We start from the raw sequence: 25,099 nt of genomic DNA, 5'->3' as shown, positions 1-25,099 counted from the left end.
GCTGGATCCACTATGGACTGGACTCTCACAATATTATGTTAGACCCACTCGACATCCATTGCATTCGGTCTCCCTAGAGGGGGGGGGGTTACCCACATATGCGGTCCTCTCCAAGGTTTCTCATAGTCATTCACATCGACGTCCCACTGGGGTGAGTTTTTCCTTGCCCTTATGTGGGCTATACCGAGGATGTCGTTGTGGCTTGTGCAGCCCTTTGAGACACTTGTGATTTAGGGCTATATAAATAAACATTGATTGATTGATTGATTGATAAACTGCTAATAAATTAAGTCCTTGGCCAGTTTTTCTGATGAAGACAACTTCCATATTTTGACCAATTTTCCCAGATTTGCCATATTTTGAAATGCAAATGTGGATGTTGCTCTTAGACACACGTAATGAAGGGGTTGGTGAAATCCGCTGATATTCTTTGCTGCTAAATGAACCACCAGGTCATGAAACATCATCGCTACTGGTCCATCTTTCCCAAAGAATACATGTTAAAAAAACTACTTTATCCAGCTGTTTAATGACCAGTGTTGGGTTAGTTACTGAAAAACAGTAACTAGTTATAGTTACTAGTTACTTCATTTCAAAAGTAACTCAGTTACTAACTCAGTTACTTACACCAAAAAGTAATGCGTTACTGTGAAAAGTAACTATTTAGTTACTTATTTTTTTCTTCTTTTTTTTTTTAAAGCTCCAATTAATGCCCTTTTAGCCTTCATTTCAGTACTGTTATTGCACTGGAGAATAATACAATCTGTTGATCAACTTGACATGCATTTGCATCACTCAACTCTGCTAAGCCATGTGGTCTACATACAACACACAAAGACAAAGATATGTTATAAAGGCCAATTTGTTTCTCGCCAGAACAAATTGACAAAACTATTTTAAATAGCTGCAACATAACATACATAAGTAACAAACAGCATAATAACAGCATAGATGTAAAGCAAGAAAGGCACACACTACATACACAAAGTCTAACCAGGCATTTTTTCCTCAAGAAATTCTGACACAAAATCATGTCTGAAGCCCAGAACACTCGACACATTTCCCCAGTTTTAGTTTAGAGATAAGGAACGATTGGCCTGGCCCACTAGGATCCCTCTTTATGTTTGTGAACTTTATAGTCTATACATTTAGAGTGATGCGTTTACAGCCACACAAAAAGTCGGACAACTCCAACACCACACATAAAGTGTCATTCCAGGTCGTTACTCTATGATTTACCAATCAAATGTGTGCCTATTCTAGTGTCATTTATTAGGAATCTTAATTTATAAATATTAATCATTAAATGCTGTTAATATATTAAATACATACTAATAAAAATATATTTTTTACAAACAGGAAGTTGCAGGAATGTACACATGATCCCCTGCTTACATCTCATTGTGCAACATGTGAATGTTTTAATGGGAACTAAATGCAATGTCTGAAAGGGGTACAAACTATTTCCAAAGCAGGACCTCCACCCAGACAAACAATACAAGTACCGTATTTTCCGCACTATAAGGCGCACCTAAAAACCACAATTTTTCTCAAAAGCTGACAGTGCGCCTTATGACCCGGTGCGCTTTATTACGATTCATTTTCATAAAGTTTCGATCTCGCAACTTCGGTAAACAGCCGCCATCTTTTTTCCCGGTAGAACAGGAAGCGCTTCTTCTTCTACGCAAGCAACCGCCAAGGTAAGCACCCGCCCCCATAGAACAGGAAGCGCTTCTTCTTCTACTGTAAGCTACCGCCCGCCCCCGGAAGAAGAAGAAAAAACGCGCGGATATCACCGTACGTTTCATTTCCTGTTTACATCTGTAAAGACCACAAAATGGCTCCTACTAAGCGAAAAGGATCCGGTTCATAAAAAGACGCAATCTCTCCATCCGCACACGGATTACTACCGTATTTCACAGCAACTGATATTCCTGTGAACCGCACTGTGGAACGGGAGCACGTACGGTGAATATTCGCACCACAGGGAATGAGAAGTCATCCTTCACTGTGGTTCTAGCTTGCCATGCTAACTTCCACCCATGGTGATATTCAAAAGGAAGACCTTGCCAAAAGAGACCTTTCCAGCCGGCGTCATCATAAAAGCTAACTCGAAGGGATGGATGGATGAAGAAAAGATGAGCGAGTGGTTAAGGGAAGTTTACGCGAAGAGGCCGGGTGGCTTTTTTCACACAGCTCCGAAGGCGAACACACCTTCACTAAGACGGGCAGACAGCGCCGGACGACATACGCCAACATTTGCCAGTGGATCGTAAATGCCTGGGCAGATATTTCGGTCACAACTGTGGTCCGAGCTTTCCGGAAGGCAGGATTCACAGAACAACAGCGACACTGACTCCCGATGACTTCGACGAGACGGAATCGGCCATTTTGGATACCACGTTTGCGCAACTTTTCAATTCGGACACCGAAGACGAAGAATTCGAAGGATTTACGAATGAAGAATAACTTCAGAAGGTGAGCGCTATGTTTATTTTGTGTGTTGTGACATTAACGTTCGAGCAACATTATGTTACTATTGCTCTACACCATTTTGAATTTTACTATGTTTGTGATTGCACATTTGCGTACATTTTGGGACAGAGTTGTTAGAACGCTGGTTTTCAATATATTATTAAAGTTTGACTGAACTATCTGACTGTTTTTTTGACATTCACTTTAGCGCAGCGTTTTTTTGACATTCACTTTAGCGCAGCGTAGGCGCGGCTTATAGTCCGGGGCGGCTTATTGGTGGACAAAATTATGAAATATGTAATTCATAGAAGGTGCGGCTAATAATCCGGTGCGCCTTATAGTGCGGAAAATACGGTACACAGTTCATGAAAAACAATATTTGTTGTTATTGTCATTATAAGTGGGCCTAAACACTTATGTTAAAAATGGAAATGACTGCTGTCATTTGATTCTAATAATAAGAGAATGTTGTCTGTCTATCTGTGTTGGCCCTGCGATGGGTGGGGACTTTCCCAGGGTGTACGCAGCCTTCCGCCAGAATGCAGCTGAGATAGGCTCCAGCGACCCCGAAAGGGACAAGCGGTAGAAAATGGATGGATGGATGGAGATGGAACTTGTTATTTAGTCAGGTTTGGGACAGGTGTGCTGCTGGTGTAGCCACAGTTCTGATGTTGCTCACATGGGCTCCACTGAATGCTCAGGGAGTTTTTGCGTTTGCTCACACACATCAACAATTAGAGGGAACATTGATTGACAGAGTGTGTGTACCTTCAGTCTCTATCTCTCTTTACTAGCTTCGTCGAAGCATGTTGCTTATGTAGCTTGTTTCAGCAGATTTGAATTGCTGTTTTGGGCAGTAGATGGCATCTTTGATCCAAAGCACAATTTACATTTAACTAAAATGTTATTTTCTTTGTGCTCGACAAAAGAAAAGTAGTGAAAATATCTCCATGTTAGCAAACTCGACTTCTGGCTCCGCCATGATCAGACACGCCCCCCCCCTCTCCTCCCTCCCCACACACCCACACAGAGCTCATGTCTCTCTCTCTTCTCCGGCTTGTGACGCAAGAAGAATCAGAACGATGACACAGCAGCGCTCCGATAAAACACACTTTATACTACATAAAAAGTAACGTAAAATAACGCAGTAACGCATCATGTAGTAACGGTAACTGAGTTACTGAATATAAAAAAATAACGCGTTAGATTACCAGTTACCGCCGAAACTAACGGCGTTACAGTAACGCGTTAGTCCCAACACTGTTAATGACCTATAATATTCATCTTTAAATCACTTTTACTGCAAATGAATATTGGCTACAAATATCAGATATTGTCCTCTTTGATTACTAATAATCTGTATCAGCTAGAGGTTGGGAAAACAATCGATTTTTAGATGCATCGCAATTTGGACATGGACGATTATACAATCGATTAGTAAACATCAATAATCGATGTATTTCTTGTAAATAAAGTAATGCAGACAGTTGTAAAATGTGTCTGACTGCAGTGAGCCACCTCACTGAGATCTCATACCTGCCAACTTTTGAAATCAGAAAAACCTAGTAGCCAGGGTCCAGGGGCCGCAGGCCCCCGGTAGGTCCAGGACAAAGTCCTGGTGGGGGGTTCAGGCGACGCAAAATGATTATTAGCATTCAGACAGGTTAAAATGTTGCTAAAACCATCACTTTTCTATCAGTCACAGTGACTTTTCAAAACAAAAAAATATTACAGCAAAAATCATATGGGTTGATTGACATGTTTATTCTGTAAGCTAACTTCAATAGTTTGAAATTATTTTGACAGTTAATGCCAGTTATCCTGTCAACCTTTCACAAGACTTCAATTTGTTAATTGAAAGTATAAACACTTTTTACAGTAAACAAATGGTAAAACAGTACTAAACAATTCCATTAAAAAAAAATTGGTGTCATTATTAACTTTCTGTCCAAGCTTGTATAATCTACTGCCTTGTTCAATTGTAAAAAATATTCTGTGCCTAAAATTCACATTTCTATCACAATTATCATACTGTAAACATGGTAAGCTAACTTCATTAAAATTAATAGTCCTGTCAATAGCATGGAATTACAATTCAAATGTAGTTTTTTTGTAAGCCTTTCAAAATATGAAAAATTAATGAAAATTAATTGAAGCCATCAGACACTTGAAAAGTGGCACATCACATCTCTAATGTAATCATTTGAACTTTTCAACAGAAATAGCACTGCAAAAATATTAAGGACATACTTCTGTATTTTGGTAGTTATGCTGTCAACATTTAACAAGATTTCTTCAACTTGGACTTGAAAGCATAAATAGTATAAACACTTTTAACAGTATAACAGTACTAAACAATTCCAATAGATAACATTGGTGTCATTACCTTTTTGTGGCTAAAATCCAAATTTATTCTATCAGATTGATCATACTGCAAAAAATGATATGGTAACTTTATGATAAGTTTACTTCATTAAAATGTAATTCAATAGCATCATAGAATTAAGAAGTAATAGAATAGTCCATCCATCCATCCATCTTCTTCCGCTTATCCGAGGTCGGGTCGCGGGGTCAGCAGCTTAAGCAGGGAAGCCCAGACTTCCCTCTCCCCAGCCACTTCGTTCCAGCTCCTCCCGGGGGATCCCGAGGCGTTCCCAGGCCAGCCGGGAGACATAGTCTTCCCAACGTGTCCTGGGTCTTCCTCGTGGCCTCCTACCGGTCGGACATGCCCTAAACACCTCCTTAGGGAGGCGCTCGGGTGGCATCCTGACCAGATGCCCGAACCACCTCATCTGGCTCCTCTCGATGTGGAGGAGCAGCGGCTTTACTTTGAGCTCCCCCCGGATGACAGAGCTTCTTACCCTATCTCTAAGGGAGAGCCCCGCCACCCGGCGGAGGAAACTCATTTCGGCCGCTTGTACCCGTGATCTTGTCCTTTCGGTCATAACCCAAAACTCATGACCATAGGTGAGGATGGGAACGTAGATCGACCGGTAAATTGAGAGCTTTGCCTTCCGGCTCAGCTCCTTCTTCACCACAACGGATCGATACAGCGTCCGCATTACTGAAGACGCCGCACCGATCCGCCTGTCGATCTCACGATCCACTCTTCCCTCACTCGTGAACAAGACTTTGAGGTACTTGAACTCCTCCACTTGGGGCAAGATCTCCTCCCCAACCCGGAGATGGCACTCCACCCTTTTCCGGGCGAGAACCATGGACTCGGACTTGGAGGTGCTGATTCTCATCCCAGTCGCTTCACACTCAGCTGCGAACCGATCCAGTGAGAGCTGAAGATCCTGGCCAGATGAAGCCATCAGGACCAAATCATCTGCAAAAAGCAGAGACCTAATCCTACAGCCACCAAACCGGATCCCCTCAACGCCTTGACTGCGCCTAGAAATTCTGTCCATAAAAGTTATGAACAGAATCGGTGACAAAGGGCAGCCTTGGCGGAGTCCAACCCTCACCGGAAACGTGTCCGACTTACTGCCGGCAATGCGGACCAAGCTCTGACACTGATCATACAGGGAGCGGACTGCCACAATCAGACAGTCCGATACCCCATACTCTCTGAGCACTCCCCACAGGACTTCCCGAGGGACACGGTCGAATGCCTTCTCCAAGTCCACAAAGCACATGTAGACTGGTTGGGCAAACTCCCATGCACCCTCAAGGACACCTGCCCAGAGTATAGAGCTGGTCCACAGTTCCACGACCAGGACGAAAACCACACTGTTCCTCCTGAATCCGAGGTTCGACTATCCGGCGTAGCCTCCTCTCCAGTACACCTGAATAGACCTTACCGGGAAGGCTGAGGAGTGTGATCCCACGATAGTTAGAACACACCCTCCGGTTCCCCTTTTTAAAGAGAGGAACCACCACCCCGGTCTGCCAATCCAGAGGTACTGCCCCCCTAGAATAGTATGATAGTTATATGTTACTTGTTTTGAACATGTTATCGTTATCACAAATAAAAAGATATACTGTACACAGAAATTATTTTTGATTTGATTTATTGTTTATGTAATAAAAGATTTACTTAATATGTTATGTTTTGTGAGTTTTTTTATGCTACGAACGATGTAAACCGAAGGAGACATTTCCGTAATGAAAGCTGCAACACCCTTTTTAGATCCCATCATCACTGCAGCATTATCGGCAGCAAAGCAAACCAAATTCTGCCAAGGAATTTCGTTTGAGTCTATTTCTTCCGCGAGTATTTTGTAAATGTTTTCGCCTGTGGAAGCCGTATTGCATTCCCTCAAAGACAGAAGTACTGACAATACTTTTCCAATGTCGTCATCGAAATATCGAACACAAGGTGCAATTCGCGTAGTTTTCACCCTTTTTGGAACGGATAATTATTCCCGGATAGGCTTTTGAATATTCTTCACGGAATGACTGCAGTTTTCTTTTCGGTTTAAGACTCGTTTGCGATTTTTCTCCGGCTGATTCCATGATCGTTCGCTCGTTTGGAAACAATGGCAACTGCATGGTGCCTCGTGCTTGGCAGCGGTGCTATAAATAACCTCGCGCATGGCATTCGGAATGGCTCGATAGGAAGTTACGGGAAGCAGTGTCGATTGTCATTGTTGTTACGCGATTTCGTGAATAAAACTTTAAAAAAAATTTTGTTTTTAATTAATGAAAAAACGTATTTTTTATCACTGCAACCGTAACCCGGAATAGGTTGATGAAAACCGTACTAATTACGGGAAAACCGGAGTAGTTGGCCGGTATGAGATCTGACCAGATCCTTTATTATTGGGCACTTATGTTCAGTTGTGCACACATTTCCATTCATTTAATAAATGTGGGAAATAAACGCTTATTGAGGGAAATGAAAACATTTTTAAAACTGCATCAATAAATGAAATGAAATGAAAGATGCATCAATAATCGATTTTTAATCGAATCGTATCTCCTGAATCGTAATCCAACTGTGAGGTGGCCAAAGATTGCCACCTCTAGTATCGGCCCTACACTCTTAGAAATAAGGGTTCTAAAAGGGTTCTTCTACAAGGGCTGAGGTTCTAACTGGAACCATTTGCTTCTGAAAAACCCTTTCCCGAAGAAAGGGTTTTTCAAGGGTTCTTGGTAACGCTAATGGTTCCAGTAAGAACCATTTTGATCCAGAGAACCCTTTAAAACCCCTTTTCTGAATGATTGGTTTTAAAAGGGTTCTCACTAACACTAAGGGTTCCAGTAAGAACTATTTTGATCCAGAGAACCGTTTTTGGAAGAAAGAGTTCTTCAGGGATTGTTGAAAGCATGGGTAAGATCCTGTGTCACCAGGGACATACTTCCTGATAACATTTGCCAATAATGGTGCCTATCTTTAAATAAATGTTTTTCTCATTAAAATGTTTTGAATGTTTGTTCAATGTCAACATGATAAATGACCACAATATAATATGAACTAAACTGATCTGTAGAATACAATATGGTTCTTTATAGAACCCTCAGAAGACAAGACGGTTGTCGGTGAAAACCTTTGAAAAGGGATGTTTTTAGAACCCCCTGTGTCAGGTCTAGATGAAACCCTTGAAACATGAAAGAGTTCTTTGCGGAACTCCCTGTGTGGGTTCTAGATGAAACCCTTGAAACATGAAAGGGTTCTTAGTGGAACTCCCTGCATGGGTTCTAGATGAAACCCTTGACAAACGAAAGGGTTCTTAGTGGAACTCCCTGTGTGGGTTCTAGATGAAACCCTTGAAATACGAAAGGGTTCTTAGTGGAACTCCCTGCGTGGGTTCTAGATGAAAGTCTTGAAATACAAAAGGGTTCTTAGTGGAACTCCCTGTGTGGGTTCTAGATGAAACCCTTGAAATACGAAAGGGTTCTTAGTGGAACTCCCTGTGTGGGTTCTAGATGAAACCCTTGAAATACGAAAGGGTTTTTAGTGGAACTCCCTGCATGGGTTCTTTGCAGAACCTCTCATGGGGGGTTCTGGGTGGAACCTTACACACACAGTTCTAGGTAGAACCCTCCAAAAGGGTTCCAGGTGGAACCTTTATAAAAAGGTTCTACCTGGAGCCAAAAAGGGTTCTCCTATGAGGACGAGCCGAAGAACCTTATATGGTTCTACTTAGCACTTTTATTTCTAAGAGTGTAAAAAACCATATCAGTGGATCTGAAGAGTGGACAGATTAGCAGATGAATAGAAACATGAAACATACCTGCTTGAAGCAGCAGAGTGAGACTCCAGAGGGTCAAAAAAAAGACAGCAGCCATGACAAGAAGACGATCTTTATCAGCCGCTGCCTGGAAAACAATGAGAAAAGTCTCACTAAATATAGCAACAAAAATGAATCAAAAAGACAGTTTAACCACAATTTAACAGGTGGCAAACTAATAGCCATTTGTTGAAGAATACATTTATTCATCACCTCCTGACAAATTCATTGCAATTATTTTTAGGGCCCGCATGGCCCATTGCATAAGGACTCCCAAAGGGAGTCCTTATGCAATGGGACATAAGGACCTATTGAATTTGTAAGGTTTTATTATTATTATTCTTCCGCAACTTTGCGCTGTAATTTGACCCCCTTAGCATGCTTCAAAACTCACCAAATTTTACACACACATCAGTAATATACGGCACAATTTTTTATCAAAAAACCAAACCCCAAAACTCAAAATTGCGCTCTAGCGCCCCCTAGAAAACTGCTTATAACTCCCAGTACGAATGTTGTAGAGACATGAAACAAAAACCTCTATGTAGGTCTTACTTAGACCTACTTTTCATTAATTAATTTCTTCGGGTAAAAATCAACAGGAAGTTGGCAATTCCCCCTTCAAGACAAAAATGTACTAAAAACAGTCACCCTTAACATGCTTCAAAACTCACCGAACTGAACGCACACATCAAGACTGGCAGAAATTGCGATCTAATAAAAAAACCTAACCCCAAATCTCAAAATTGCGCTCTAGAGCAATTTTTGAATAAAACGGAGAAAAAACTGCTCCTCGGAAGAAGAAAAATGACAAAACTGCCTGTAACTCCCACTGGGAAGGTCGGAGAGACATGAAACAAAAACCTCTATGTAGGTCTCACTTAGACCTACATTTCATAAATTGACAACCGCCAGCAAAAATCAACAGGAAGTTTGCTATTCCCCCTTCAAAACAAAATATTTGTAAAAACCGGTCACCTTTCTTCAAACATTATCTCCTCTGAGCGTGTTTGTCGTTTCGGCTTCAAACTAACACAGGAGAGTGATTGAACCCTTCTGATTAAAAGTTATCGAAAGAGTTTAAATAACTGCTCCGGTTTTGATTTTATGACCCTTCAAAGAACCGCTGCTGCACTGCTGTTTTTTTAAGATGGCTGCTTAAAAGCAGGAAGCACCAGCATGCCCACACAATGCAGACAGGGTAGGTACACTAGACAAAAGTATTGGGACAATTCGGACTAAAAGTAGACAAAAGTTTTGGGACACTTATGACTACCACTGGACAAAAGTATTGGGACACTTAGGACGAAAACTGGACAAAAGTATTGGGACACTTACGACTAAAACTTGACTAAAGTATTGGGCCACTTGGGACTAAAACTTGACAAAAGTATTGGGATACTTACGACTAAAAGTAGACAACAGTATTGGGAAACTTAGGACTAAAACTGGACAAAAGTATTGGGACACCTACACTGGACAAAAGTATTGGGACACTTAGGACTACAACTTGACAAAAGTATTGGGACACTTAGGACTAAAATTGGACAACAGTATTGGGACACTTAGGACTACCACTGGACTAAAGTATTGGGACACCTACACTGGACAAAAGTATTGGGACACCTACACTGGACAAAAGTATTGGGACACTTAGGACTACAACTTGACAAAAGTATTGGGACACTTAGTACTACAACTGGACACAAGTATTGGGACACTTAGGACTAGCACCTGCCAAATACGCGGGCCCGACCAATGCTGCTTGCAGCTTTAATTACTAATTATATTTTTTGGGGTCGTTTTCTATGGTCGTTCTTATTTGGTTGACAATAAAATGACAAAATGATGCTCAAAGCAAACTCCAACCTGCTACCCAAAAACAATGATTAAGAGGAGAAGTACAACCTCTGAGAATAGTTACACTTCAAACATTTGTGTGCACGTACAACACTTAAAACCTTCAGTATGTCAGACTGTGGGATTCCATGATGGAATGGATAGTAGAAGTGAAGAAGTGAAACAATGTTTTAATATGATCCACTTTAAGAAACTGTTCAAACTCAAAGTGCAAAGAAGAAGAATCATGATAAACATTCTGAACTTATTGATAATCTTAGTTATCTCACAATAGAAAATATAACTTACTTCACTGTTATTTATTCATTTTTATCAAAAAAATGATCATTTATGGGGTAAGCTGCACTCTTAGAAATAAAAGTGCTAAGTAGAACCATATAAGGTTCTTCGGCTCGTCCTCATAGGAGAACCCTTTTTGGCTCCAGGTAGAACCTTTTTATAAAGGTTCCACCTGGAACCCTTTTGGAGGGTTCTACCTAGAACTGTGTGTGTAAGGTTCCACCCAGAACCCCCCATGAGAGGTTCTACAAAGAACCCACGCAGGGAGTTCCACTAAGAACCCTTTCATGTTTCAAGGGTTTCATCTAGAACCCACACAGGGAGTTCCACTAAGAACCCTTTCGTATTTCAAGGGTTTCATCTAGAACCCACACAGGGAGTTCCACTAAGAACCCTTTTGTATTTCAAGACTTTCATCTAGAACCCACGCAGGGAGTTCCACTAAGAACCCTTTCGTATTTCAAGGGTTTCATCTAGAACCCACACAGGGAGTTCCACTAAGAACCCTTTCGTTTGTCAAGGGTTTCATCTAGAACCCATGCAGGGAGTTCCACTAAGAACCCTTTCATGTTTCAAGGGTTTCATCTAGAACCCACACAGGGAGTTCCACAAAGAACTCTTTCATGTTTCAAGGGTTTCATCTAGACCTGACACAGGGGGTTCTAAAAACATCCCTTTTCAAAGGTTTTCACCGATAACCGTCTTGTCTTCTGAGGGTTCTATAAAGAACCATATTGTATTCTACAGATCAGTTTAGTTCATATTATATTGTGGTCATTTATCATGTTGACATTGAACAAACATTCAAAACACTTTAATGAGAAAAACATTTATTTAAAGATAGGCACCATTATTGGCAAATGTTATCAGGAAGTATGTCCCTGGTGACACAGGATCTTACCCATGCTTTCAACAATCCCTGAAGAACTCTTTCTTCCAAAAACGGTTCTCTGGATCAAAATAGTTCTTACTGGAACCCTTAGTGTTAGTGAGAACCCTTTTAAAACCAATTATTCAGAAAAGGGGTTTTAAAGGGTTCTCTGGATCAAAATGGTTCTTACTGGAACCATTAGCGTTACCAAGAACCCTTGAAAAACCCTTTCTTCGGGAAAGGGTTTTTCAGAAGCAAATGGTTCCAGTTAGAACCTCAGCCCTTGTAGAAGAACCCTTTTAGAACCCTTATTTCTAAGAGTGTGTGTACAAATTGAGAACAGGAAGTGGACAAAAGTGTAAGCAATTGCTATGAATTAAAGAAGGGGTCGAATTAAATAAGCCCGGCTTCTTCCTACTCTTTTTCGAACATGTTGAAGAGAGAAACTTTAAATTGTGATGTATCATGTTGTATGCATGCATGTGTGATGTGTCATGTTGTATGCATGCATGTTGATGTATCATGTTGTGTGCATGCATGTTCCACAGAAACTTCAACCATAAATTAAAGCTGCAAGCAGCATTGGTCGGGCCCGCGTATTTGGCAGGTGTCCCAATACTTTTGTCCAGTGTAAGTGTCCCAATACTTTTGTCCAGTGGTAGTCCTAAGTTTCCCAATACTTTTGTCAAGTTGTAGTCCCAAGTGTCCCAATACTTTTGTCCAGTTTTTGGCTTAAGTGTCCCAATACTTTTGTCCAGTGATAGTCATAAGTGTCCCAATACTTTTGTCTAGTGTACCTACCTAGTCTGCATTGTGTGGGCACGCTGGTGCATCCTGCTTTTAAGCAGCCATCTTAAAAAAACAGCAGCGCAGCAGCATCAGCGCAGCGGTTCTTTGAAGGGTCATAAAATCAAAACCGGAGCAGGTATCAAAACTCTTTCGCCAACTTTTAATCAGAAGCGTTCAATCTCTCTCCTGTGTTACTTTGAAGCTGAAACAACAAACGCGCTCAGAGGAGATAATGTTTGAAGAAAGGTGACCGGTTTTTACAAAAAATTTGTTTTGAAGGGGGAATAGCAAACTTCCTGTTGATTTTTGCTGGGGGTTGTCAATTAATGAAATGCAGTTCTAAGTGAGACCTACATAGAGGTTTTTGTTTCATGTCTCTCCGACCTTCCCAGTGGGAGTTACAGGCAGTTTTGTCATTTTTTTCTTCCGAGAAGCAGTTTTTTGTGCGTTTTATTCAAAAATTGCGGTAGAGCGCAATTTTGAGATTTGGGGTTAGGTTTTTTTTTATTAGATCGCAATTTTTGCCAGTCCTGATGTGTGCGTTCAGTTTGGTGAGTTTTGAAGCATGTTAAGGGGGTCAAATTACAGCTCAAAGAGGCTTAGTACTTTTTTGTCTTGAAGGGGGAATTGCCAACTTCCTGTTGATTTTAGCTCGAGAATGTACTATTATAAAATCTAGGTCTGAGTCAGACCTACATAGAAGTTTTTGTTTCATGTCTCTCCGACCTTCCTAGTGGGAGTTACAGGCAGTCTAGTTTTTTTTTCCCCCTAGGGGGCGCTAGAGCGCAATTTTGAGTTTTGTGGTTCGTTTTTTTTTTAAAAAGGCAATTTTCGCAGGTCCTGATGTGTGGGTCAAATATGGTGAGTTTTGAAGCATGTTAAGTGGGTCAAATTACAGTTTAATGTGGCGGCGGAAGAATAAAGAATAATTAAAGCTGCAAGCAGCGTTGGTCGGGCCCGCGTATTTGGCAGGTGCTAGTCCTAAGTGTCCCAATACTTTTGCCTACTTTTAGTCTGAAGTGTCCCAAGACTTTTGTCTAGTGTACCTACCTTGTCTGCATTGTGTGGGCACGTTGGTGCTTCCTGCTTTTGAGCAGCCATCTTACAAAAACAGCACCGCAGGAGCATCAGTGCAGCGGGTCTTTGAAGGGTTATAAAATCAAAACCGGAGCAGGTATCACAACTCTTTCACCAACTTTTAATCAGAAAGGTTCAATCTCTCTCCTGTGTTAGTTTGAAGCTGAAACAACAAACGCGCTCAGAGGAGATAATGTTTGAAGAAAGGTTTTGAAGGGGGAATAGCAAACTTCCTGTTGATTTTTGCTGGGGGTTGTCAATTAATGAAATGCAGTTCTAAGTGAGACCTACATAGAGGTTTTTGTTTCATGTCTCTCCGACCTTCCCAGTGGGAGTTACAGGCAGTTTTGTCATTTTTTTCTTCCGAGGAGCAGTTTTTTGTGCGTTTTATTCAAAAATTGCGGTAGAGCGCAATTTTGAGATTTGGGGTTAGGTTTTTTTATTAGATCGCAATTTTTGCCAGTCCTGATGTGTGCGTTCAGTTTGGTGAGTTTTGAAGCATGTTATGGGGGTCAAATTACAGCTCAAAGAGTCTTAGTACTTTTTTGTCTTGATGGGGGAATTGCCAACTTCCTGTTGATTTTAGCCCGAGAATGTACTATTATGAAATCTAGGTCTGAGTCAGACCTACATAGAAGTTTTTGTTTCATGTCTCTCCGACCTTCCTAGTGGGAGTTACAGGCAGTCTAGTTTTTTTTTCCCTAGGGGGCGCTAGAGCGCAATTTTGAGTTTTGTGGTTCGGTTTTTTAAAAAAAAGGCAATTTTCGCAGGTCCTGATGTGTGGGTCAAATATGGTGAGTTTTGAAGCATGTTAAGTGGGTCAAATTACAGTTTAATGTGGCGGCGGAAGAATAAAGAATAATTAAAGCTGCAAGCAGCGTTGGTCGGGCCCGCGTATTTGGCAGGTGCTAGTCCTAAGTGTCCCAATACTTTTGCCTACTTTTAGTCTGAAGTGTCCCAAGACTTTTGTCTAGTGTACCTACCTTGTCTGCATTGTGTGGGCACGTTGGTGCTTCCTGCTTTTGAGCAGCCATCTTACAAAAACAGCACCGCAGGAGCATCAGTGCAGCGGGTCTTTGAAGGGTTATAAAATCAAAACCGGAGCAGGTATCACAACTCTTTCACCAACTTTTAATCAGAAAGGTTCAATCTCTCTCCTGTGTTAGTTTGAAGCTGAAACAACAAACGCGCTCAGAGGAGATAATGTTTGAAGAAAGGTGACCGGTTTTTACAAAAATGTTGTGTTGAAGGGGGAATAGCAAACTTCCTGTTGATTTTTGCTGAGGGTTGTCAATTTATGAAATGTAGGTCTAAGTGAGACCTACGGAGAGGTATTTGTTTCATGTCTCTCCGACCTCCCCAGTGGGAGTTACAGGCAGTTTTGTCATTTTTTTCTTCCGAGGAGCAGTTTTTTCTGCGTTTTATTCAAAAATTGCGGTAGAGCGCAATTTTGAGATTTGGGGTTAGGTTTTTTTATTAGATCGCAATTTTTGCCAGTCCTGATGTGTGCGTTCAGTTTGGTGAGTTTTGAAGCATGTTAAGGGGGTCAAATTACAGCTCAAAGAGGCTTAGTACTTTTTTGTCTTGATGGGGGAATTGCCAACTTCCTGTTGATTTTAGCCCGAGAATGTACTATTATGAAATCTAGGTCTGAGTCAGACCTACATAGAAGTTTTTGTTTCATGTCTCTCCGACCTTCCTAGTGGGAGTTACAGGCAGTCTAGTTTTTTTTTCCCTAGGGGGCGCTAGAGCGCAATTTTGAGTTTTGTGGTTCGGTTTTTTAAAAAAAAGGCAATTTTCGCAGGTCCTGATGTGTGGGTCAAATATGGTGAGTTTTGAAGCATGTTAAGTGGGTCAAATTACAGTTTAATGTGGCGGCGGAAGAATAAAGAATAATTAAAGCTGCAAGCAGCGTTGGTCGGGCCCGCGTATTTGGCAGGTGCTAGTCCTAAGTGTCCCAATACTTTTGCCTACTTTTAGTCTGAAGTGTCCCAAGACTTTTGTCTAGTGTACCTACCTTGTCTGCATTGTGTGGGCACGTTGGTGCTTCCTGCTTTTGAGCAGCCATCTTACAAAAACAGCACCGCAGGAGCATCAGTGCAGCGGGTCTTTGAAGGGTTATAAAATCAAAACCGGAGCAGGTATCACAACTCTTTCACCAACTTTTAATCAGAAAGGTTCAATCTCTCTCCTGTGTTAGTTTGAAGCTGAAACAACAAACGCGCTCAGAGGAGATAATGTTTGAAGAAAGGTGACCGGTTTTTACAAAAATGTTGTGTTGAAGGGGGAATAGCAAACTTCCTGTTGATTTTTGCTGAGGGTTGTCAATTTATGAAATGTAGGTCTAAGTGAGACCTACGGAGAGGTATTTGTTTCATGTCTCTCCGACCTCCCCAGTGGGAGTTACAGGCAGTTTTGTCATTTTTTTCTTCCGAGGAGCAGTTTTTTCTGCGTTTTATTCAAAAATTGCGGTAGAGCGCAATTTTGAGATTTGGGGTTAGGTTTTTTTATTAGATCGCAATTTTTGCCAGTCCTGATGTGTGCGTTCAGTTTGGTGAGTTTTGAAGCATGTTAAGGGGGTCAAATTACAGCTCAAAGAGTCTTAGTACTTTTTTGTCTTGATGGGGGAATTGCCAACTTCCTGTTGATTTTAGCTCGAGAATGTACTATTATAAAATCTAGGTCTGAGTCAGACCTACATAGAAGTTTTTGTTTCATGTCTCTCCGACCTTCCTAGTGGGAGTTACAGGCAGTCTAGTTTTTTTTTTCCTAGGGGGCGCTAGAGCGCAATTTTGAGTTTTGTGGTTCGTTTTTTTTTTAAAAAAGGCAATTTTCGCAGGTCCTGATGTGTGGGTCAAATATGGTGAGTTTTGAAGAATGCGGCGGAAGAATAAAGAATAAAACCTTACAAATTCAATAGGTCCTTATGTCCCATTGCATAAGGACTCCCTTTGGGAGTCCTTATACAATGGGCTATGCGGGCCCTAAAAATGTAAATACGCTTACCTTCTTTATTTTGGCGTGTGAGAAGCTGAGAGACAGGAGGAAAAGAGTCGACGTGCAGACAAGAACACTCGCTGGGACAATGTTCAATTGTGGCGTCTGCTGCTGTGATGTCACATGTGGTTTATCGCCTCCGCACCGCACGCACGCTGCAAACACAATACTGCATCCTTTCTAGAACATCTCACTTAACAGGGGGCGCGGTGTAGCAACATACCTGCCAACTTTTGAAATCAGAAAAACCTAGTAGCCAGGGTCCAAGGGCCGCAGGCCCCAGTAGGTCCAGGACAAAGTCCTGGTGGGGGGTTCAGGCTTCGCCCCCCGACGCAAAATGATTATTAGCATTCAGACAGGTTAAAATGTTGCTAAAACCATCACTTTTCTATCAGTCACAGTGACTTTTCAAAACAAAAATATTACAGCAAAAATCATATGGGTTGATTGACATGTTTATTCTGTAAGCTAACTTCAATAGTTTGAAATTATTTTGACAGTTAATGCCAGTTATCCTGTCAACCTTTCACAAGACTTCCATTTGTTCATTGAAAGTATAAACACTTTTTACAGTAAACAAATGGTAAAACAGTACTAAACAATTCCATAAAAAAAAAAATTGGTGTCATTATTAACTTTCTGTCCAAGCTTGTATAATCTACTGCCTTGTTCAATTGTAAAAAAATATTCTGTGCCTAAAATTCACATTTCTATCACAATTATCATACTGTAAACATGGTAAGCTAACTTCATTAAAATTAACAGTCCTGTCAATAGCATGGAATTACAATTCAAATGTAGTTTTTTTGTAAGCCTTTCAAAAGAATTCAAAATATGAAAAATTAATGAAAATTAATTTAAGCCATCAGACACTTGAAAAGTGGCACATCACATCTCTAATGTAATCATTTGAACTTTTCAACAGAAATAGCACTGCAAAAATATTAAGGACATACTTCTGTGTTTTGGTAGTTATGCTGTCAACATTTAACAAGATTTCTTCAACTTGGACTTGAAAGCATAAATAGTATAAACACTTTTAACAGTATGTCGTGCTGTGAAATACAGCCGACAGGATTGCGCACCAAACACGAAGCAAGGCCAAAGTGCATGCATGGTGCAGGAGAACAAAGGACTTCTTTCATTTAAGGTTTGTGATAAACCATCAAACTCATTCGTTAAAAGGACTCTATAGTAATATAAAGCGAATTTTTCTGGACATTATCATGCAAGAAAAGTTTATTTTTGGGACCGCGATCACCGCGTAATGATTTTTAAAGGTTGCATTACAAACATGTAACTGTCCCATGTGATCAGCCAGTGCGATTGGAAATCCATGCTCAATTATTGCCTCCGTAAATAAAACTTCGGCATTTATCACATCCAAAGAATCTGTTTGGGCGACGAAAAACGTTGAAAGTTTTCCACTTGTATCGCTAGCAACGGCATTAGACTTGTGTTTTTTTGTCCCAACGTGGTCTTTTACATCGCTAATTCCTCCGTATCCCATCGAAAAACCTTGTCTGCACAAGGTGCAATTCGCGTAGTTTTCACCCTTTTTTTTTTTTAAATTAATGAAAAACCGTATTTTTTATCACTGCAACCGTAACCCGGAATAGGTTGATGAAAACCGTACGAATTACGGGAAAACCGGAGTAGTTGGCAGGTGTGTAGCAAGGACAGGGAGTTAGAGACACTTTCACATCTTGACCTTTGACATAAAACCACAAAATGTTTCAGTACTGATATGATCATACAGGTTCATGTCAAAAGACCCTTAGGGTAAACATGTATGCATGTTGAGGGGCTGTACAGTGTGTTTGTGCTGAAATGAGTCACACTGGCACTGTTATGACCCTCACTGAGCATCACTTTGAATTATCTATGCAAAACACTGCAGACTCGGTGCACAAATTCCCCGATTAAGTGCAATTGAATCCGTCTAATGCATGTAACTGCTCTAATTTTACTTTTAAGATGGGGCGCAAAGTAGTTTGGTATCAGTTTAGAGTTGTTAAAAAACAAAAAGGAGTAAACGTCATAGTTGAGCTGGCTTGTAGTTCTACTCTCTTGCCGCTGGATGTCGCTGCATCATCATTAAACGCCGTCATAGCTGGCAATCATTTGTCTAGATCAGTGGTTCTCAAACTTTTTTTGTCATCCCCCACTTTGGACAAGGGGGAGTTTTCAAGCCCCACCTGCCCCCATCGCCCCAACAGAGCGCTAATGCCAAGCTTTAACATTTTCAAATGTATTGAACATCAAGTTGTATACATTCAAACTCAATAACATAAAATAACATTAAGTTCAATAAGAAATAAAATAACTGTGCAGCTGTGGTATAACTTGCATCAAGTTCAATAATAAATCAAAAAAAGTGTTATAACTTGCATCACGTTCAATAATAAATAAAAAAAAGTGTTATAACTTGCATCAAGTTCAATAATAAATCAAAAAAAGTGTTATAACTTGCATCACGTTCAATAATAAATCAAAAAAAGTGTTATAACTGGCATCAAGTTCAATAATAAATCAAAAAAAGTGTTATAACTTGCATCAAATTCAATAATAAATCAAAAAAGTGTTATAACTTGCATCAAGTTCAATAATAAATCAAAAAGTGTTATAACTTGCATCACGTTCAATAATAAATCAAAAAAAGTGTTATAACTTGCATCAAGTTCAATAATAAATCAAATAACTTGCATCAAGTTCAATAATAAATCAAAAAAAGTGTTATAACTTGCATCAAGTTCAATAATAAATAAAACAAAAGTGTTATAACTTGCATCAAGTTCAATAAAAAAAAAAGTGTTATAACTTGCATCAAGTTCAATAATAAATCAAATAAAAGTGTTATAACTTGCATCAAGTTCAATAATAAATCAAAAAAGTGTTATAACTTGCATCAAGTTCAATAATAAATCAAATAACTTGCATCAAGTTCAATAATAAATCAAAAAAACTGTTATAACTTGCATCAAGTTCAATAATAAATAAAAAAAAGGTGTTATAACTTGCATCAAGTTCAATAATAAATAAAACAAAAGTGTTATAACTTGCATCAAGTTCAATAATAAATAAAAAAAAGGTGTTATAACTTGCATCAAGTTCAATAATAAATAAAACAAAAGTGTTATAACTTGCATCAAGTTCAATAATAAATAAAAAAAAGTGTTATAACTTGCATCAAGTTCAATAATAAATCAAAAAAAGTGTTATAACTTGCATCAAGTTCAATAATAAATCAAATAACTTGCATCAAGTTCAATAATAAATCAAAAAAAGTGTTATAACTTGCATCAAGTTCAATAATAAATAAAACAAAAGTGTTATAACTTGCATCAAGTTCAATAATAAAAAAAAGTGTTATAACTTGCATCAAGTTCAATAATAAATCAAATAAAAGTGTTATAACTTGCATCAAGTTCAATAATAAATCAAAAAAGTGTTATAACTTGCATCAAGTTCAATAATAAATCAAATAACTTGCATCAAGTTCAATAATAAATCAAAAAAACTGTTATAACTTGCATCAAGTTCAATAATAAATAAAACAAAAGTGTTATAACTTGCATCAAGTTCAATAATAAAAAAAAGTGTTATAACTTGCATCAAGTTCAATAATAAATAAAACAAAAGTGTTATAACTTGCATCAAGTTCAATAATAAATAAAAAAAGTGTTATAACTTGCATCAAGTTCAATAATAAATCAAAAAAAGTGTTATAACTTGCATCAAGTTCAATAATAAATCAAATAACTTGCATCAAGTTCAATAATAAATACAATAAAAGTGCCTCTTTGCAAAAAAAAAAAGGAGGAGCTATGCATTTGGCAAGACAGGGCAAGTGACAGCACTTTTCCCCGGGAGAGCCACCTTGCTTCACTGTGAAACAGCACGGCTGTATGATCAGCTCCCATTTCCTCACACAGTGCAGAGAACAGTCGCGCTTTCAGTGGTCGTGTTTTGATCAAATTTACCGCGCTCACAACATCTGTTAAAACCTCATTGAGTTCGGGGCTGAGCTGCCTTGACGCGAGTGCTTCCCGGTGAATGACACAGTGTGTGCCCGTCACATTTTTGTTTCTCTGCAGGCGCTGGCTCTGGCTCGACGACCTTTGAGGTGCGAGTCACAAATGTATATATTTGTGTAATTGTGATCCACACATTAGCCTGCTACCCATCTTCACGCAATTTAATCAAACGTTGAGAGAAATAAATGTCGTTTTTCGGGATATTTACCAACGCCGTAAGTTAAACAAGAATCGTTTCAATGTCTTCTTCTACAGCTCACTTAGCCGTCAGTAAAGCGCTGTTATGGTACAGCGCCATCTGGCGGTGGCATGCAGTATCACACCGACACGCTTGATCATTAAGTATCTCGTTTCTTTGTAAAGACAATTTTCATGCAATATTCTAACTTTATGCTTTTTTTCCTCGCACCAAAAATCTCTTCATATCCTCTACTGCTCACTAGTGTTACATATCTGAGTTATTGTGTAGAAAGATGGGAAATAACTACAAAAGTGTCATGTCTGTGTAATCAAGTTTTGTTTTAAGTCATGTTTTGTTTAGTTTCTGGCTTTTCACTCCCTTGTCTTGTTTGCATGATTACCCATTAGTTTCACCTGTTCCACGTTTGGACTCATTGTGCACTCTTGTTTGTCACCATAGCAACCATTAGTTTTCACCTGTCACGTCACGCACCTGTTTCACGTTTTGAGTCACGCACCTGTTTTCGTTAATCATGTCTGTAGTATTTAAGTTCAGTGTTTTTCAGTTTGTCTTGCTGACGACCTACTGTCAGGACTTGGTCCGGGGTGTGTGCTTTTCCGGGATGCAACGGAAAGTTGGCACGGGCGAGACGGGAATTAAGGTACATGATTTATTGAAACACTAGAACTACAAAAAAGGATCAAACCAAAGCGCGCACAGTGGCGGAAACTATGAACAATTAAACAAAACATAAACTGTGGCTTGATAAACAAAAACTTACTTGGCATGGAACCGGCATGAAAAAAGAGCAGCAAGGATCATAAGGGTGTGCAGAAGCATATATGGGGTGTGTCGTCAGGACGAACAACAGAAAATGAAAAGCTTAAATAACACTGACATGATTAACGAAAACAGGTGCGTGACTCAAAACGTGAAACAGGTGCGTGACGTGACAGGTGAAAACTAATGGGTTGCTATGGTGACAAACAAGAGTGCACAATGAGTCCAAACCTTGGAGGAAAATGTCATTTAAAACATTTGTACGCACGTTAGAGATGCGCGGATTATCCGCGGATCGGGCGGATGAAATTATAAAAAATTCGATTTTATCCGCGGATCGGGTCGGGCGGTTGAAATAAAAAAAAAAAGATTTGAAATAGATTCAGGCGGGTGGCAGTTAAACCAATTCGGAAATATATATACATAGTTAAATGTTGTTACCCACATACGAAAAACGAGCAGGCACCTGCTGCATATGCCACAACAGAAGAAAAAAAGAAGAAGAGATGGACACTTTTACGGAGCGGAGAAGGGACGCCTCGCCGGGGTCCGGGACCGAGGCCCCTTCCCCCGAGAGGGCCCCACCGGGAGCCGTAGCTGAGGCGATCCGCGAGAAGGGCCCGACGCACATCCAGGGTCACCACCGCGCCCACCGCAACGACACCCCGCCTCGTCCGCCTTCGCCGCGGCCGGAGTCACGCGCAGCAGGTAAGCAGCTTACCTGCCCGCCACCCCCGTGGCCCGGGGGCTCGTAACAGGGGTCACTCCGCGCGCTCCGCCTGCGCAGCTTACCTGCCCGCCACCCCTGTTGCCGGGGGCGCGTAACAGGGGTCACTCCGCGCGCAGTGCGCTCACAAAAGGGGTGGGGCTCACCCTGGTTGATATAGACAGCAGGACGGTGGCCATGGACGTCGGAACCCGCTAAGGAGTGTGTAACAACCCACCTGCCGAATCAACTAGCCCTGAAAATGGATGGCGCTGGAGCGTCGGGCCCATACCCGGCCGTCGCCGGCAGCGAGACGCGCTTGGAGGTGCGCTCAGCGTGGCTCCCATATGATTGCGCACTGGTGTGCGTCTGGGCCGTGACAGCGTGGCACGCGAATGTCTGTGCTGCATTGGATCAGTCTCCTTTCTTTAACAGGCAAAAGCTTTATAACCTCACTAATGCCTTGCATCGTCTATATTAGATATATAACAACGGGCGGGTGCGGGCGGGTGCGATTCTGATTAAATGTTAGACCGGGTGGATGGCGGATGTTTGACGACTTTCTGATGCGGTTGCGGATGAAATAATTGCCTGTCCGCGCATCTCTAACGCACGTACAAGACTTAAAACCTTTAGCATATCAGTATGTGGAATTAAATGATGGAACGGATTGAGCAAATAAATGAAACAGAGCAGCAATATGATTCACTTTAAGAGACTACAAGTGTTCACAAAGTACACACAACAAGAATTATGATCAACATCTTCAACCTTTTTTTATTGAGACAAAGATTATTTATGTATTTAATATTTGCATGCTTACTACGGTATATTATTTATTTATTCACTGTTCCGTTACAGAGAACAAGGAATTGGGATAAAATTGCTATGGTATGAAAAGGGGTAGGATTAAAATAAGCTCTGCTTCTTCCTACTCCTTTTCAGACGTGCTGTAATGAAAGAACTGGAATTGTGTGAAGCGTTACATTGTATGGTATGCATGTTCCACATCAACTGAGCTGGTAATTAGAAATGAAAACGAAGTGAGGCTCTGCCAGTCATTTCCAGCTTGTGGTGAGAAGAAGACAAAACAAAAAACAAAAACAGATCATTTTGTCTTCCCCTAACAGTCGCAGCATGTTTGCCTGTGTGACCTTTTTAGGTTCCCCCTTCATCTCTCAGGAGGCGCTGGTGTTGTTTCGGGAGGGTGAAGTTGCTCTTTGGACCGGAGGTGGCTGAAGCAGCTCTTCTCTTCTCCAGCTCCGACCCTCTGGAGGCCTTGCAGCTCGTGTCAGGTCACAGGCAAAGTGCTGGAGGTGTCTGTCCTGTCCTGTGAGGCCCTGCTGCTGCTGGTGGTGCTGCTGGTGGTGCAGGGCGGTGGTCCAGTCTCCCAGGTGCTGTGTGTGTGTGTGTGTGTGTGTGTGTGTGGGCAAAGTGGATTGCAGCTCTGCGTGTGCTTGTCCATGTCTGTGCAAATAAGGGGTCCAAAGGCCAGGGGGTATGGTGTTGGAGGGCTTGCTGGGGGGGTAAATACAGGTTTAGAAGTGTTGAAGCATAAAATGTCTCCTTCTTTCTTTTGCTTCACTGTCCATCTAACCCCCCGGACCCCCAACCCCCTCTGTTGCTGTGCCAGACGCACAAGAAATGGCAATTTGTGCGATTTCACAGCTCAACGGATCCCTAAAAGTCTGACAGCCTTCATGGTGCTGGGAGAGGGATGGGTGGGTGGTGGTGGGGGGGCGAGGGACGGGTGGGAACGAAGGAGGGAAAAAGTGTGATGGATGGAATTGGCCCACAAAGAACCAGGATGTAGAGAACTGACCCACAAGGAAAGAGGATGTAGAGAACTGACCCACAAAGAAGGAGGATGTAGAGAACTGGCTCACAAAGAACCAGGATGTAGAGAACTGGCCCACAAAGAAGGAGGATGTAGAGAACTGGCCCACAAAGAAGGAGGATGTAGAGAACTGACCCACAAAGAAGGAGGATGTAGAGAACTGGCTCACAAAGAACCAGGATGTAGAGAACTGGCCCACAAAGAAGGAGGATGTAGAGAACTGGCCCACAAAGAAGGAGGATGTAGAGAACTGACCCACAAAGAAGGAGGATGTAGAGAACTGGCCCACAAAGAACCAGAATGTAGAGAACTGACCCACAAAGAAGGAGGATGTAGAGAACTGGCCCACAAAGAACCAGGATGTAGAGAACTGACCCACAAAGAAGGAGGATGTAGAGAACTGGCCCACAAAGAACCAGGATGTAGAGAACTGACCCACAAAGAAGGAGGATGTAGAGAACTGACCCACAAAGAAGGAGGATGTAGAGAACTGGCCCACAAAGAAGGGGGATGTAGAGAACTGACCTACAAAGAAGGAGGATGTAGAGAACTGACCCATAAAGAAGGAGGATGTAGAGAACTGACCCACAAAGAAGGAGGATGTAGAGAACTACCCACAATGAAGGAGGATGTAGAGAACTGACCCACAATAAAGGAGGATGTAGAGAACTGGCCCACAAAGAAGGAGGATGTAGAGAACTGGCCCACAAAGAAGGAGGATGTAGAGAACTGACCCACAAAGAAGGATGATGTAGAGAACTGGCCCACAAAGAACCAGGATGTAGAGAACCGACCCACAAAGAAAGAGGATGTAGAGAACTGGCCCACAAAGAACCAGGATGTAGAGAACTGACCCACAAAGAAGGAGGATGTAGAGAACTGACCCACAATGAAGGAGGATGTAGAGAACTGACCCACAAAGAAGGAGGATGTAGAGAACTGGCCCACAAAGAAGGAGGATGTAGAGAACTGGCCCACAAAGAACCAGGATGTAGAGAACTGACCCACAAAGAAGGAGGATGTAGAGAACT

At 41.2% G+C, this 25,099-nt stretch overlaps 1 protein-coding gene across 1 annotated transcript in view; it reads right to left on the bottom strand.

Annotated features, from left to right (window-relative positions):
- The window catches only part of il21r.1 (interleukin 21 receptor, tandem duplicate 1), a 34,004-nt gene extending 25,266 nt beyond the window's left edge, over positions 1-8,738 (bottom strand). Inside the window, exon 1 of the mRNA XM_061946411.2 lies at positions 8,658-8,738. Within this exon, the coding sequence (XP_061802395.1) occupies positions 8,658-8,712 (55 nt within the window). The 5' untranslated portion in view covers positions 8,713-8,738. The remainder of the gene's footprint in view (positions 1-8,657) is intronic.
- Positions 8,739-25,099: the final 16,361 nt, after the last annotated feature.

This window comes from Nerophis lumbriciformis, linkage group LG04 (assembly GCF_033978685.3).
Source record: "Nerophis lumbriciformis linkage group LG04, RoL_Nlum_v2.1, whole genome shotgun sequence".
NCBI classification, from domain to species: Eukaryota; Metazoa; Chordata; class Actinopteri; order Syngnathiformes; family Syngnathidae; genus Nerophis; species Nerophis lumbriciformis.
This window is presented reverse-complemented; position numbering and strand designations above follow the sequence as displayed.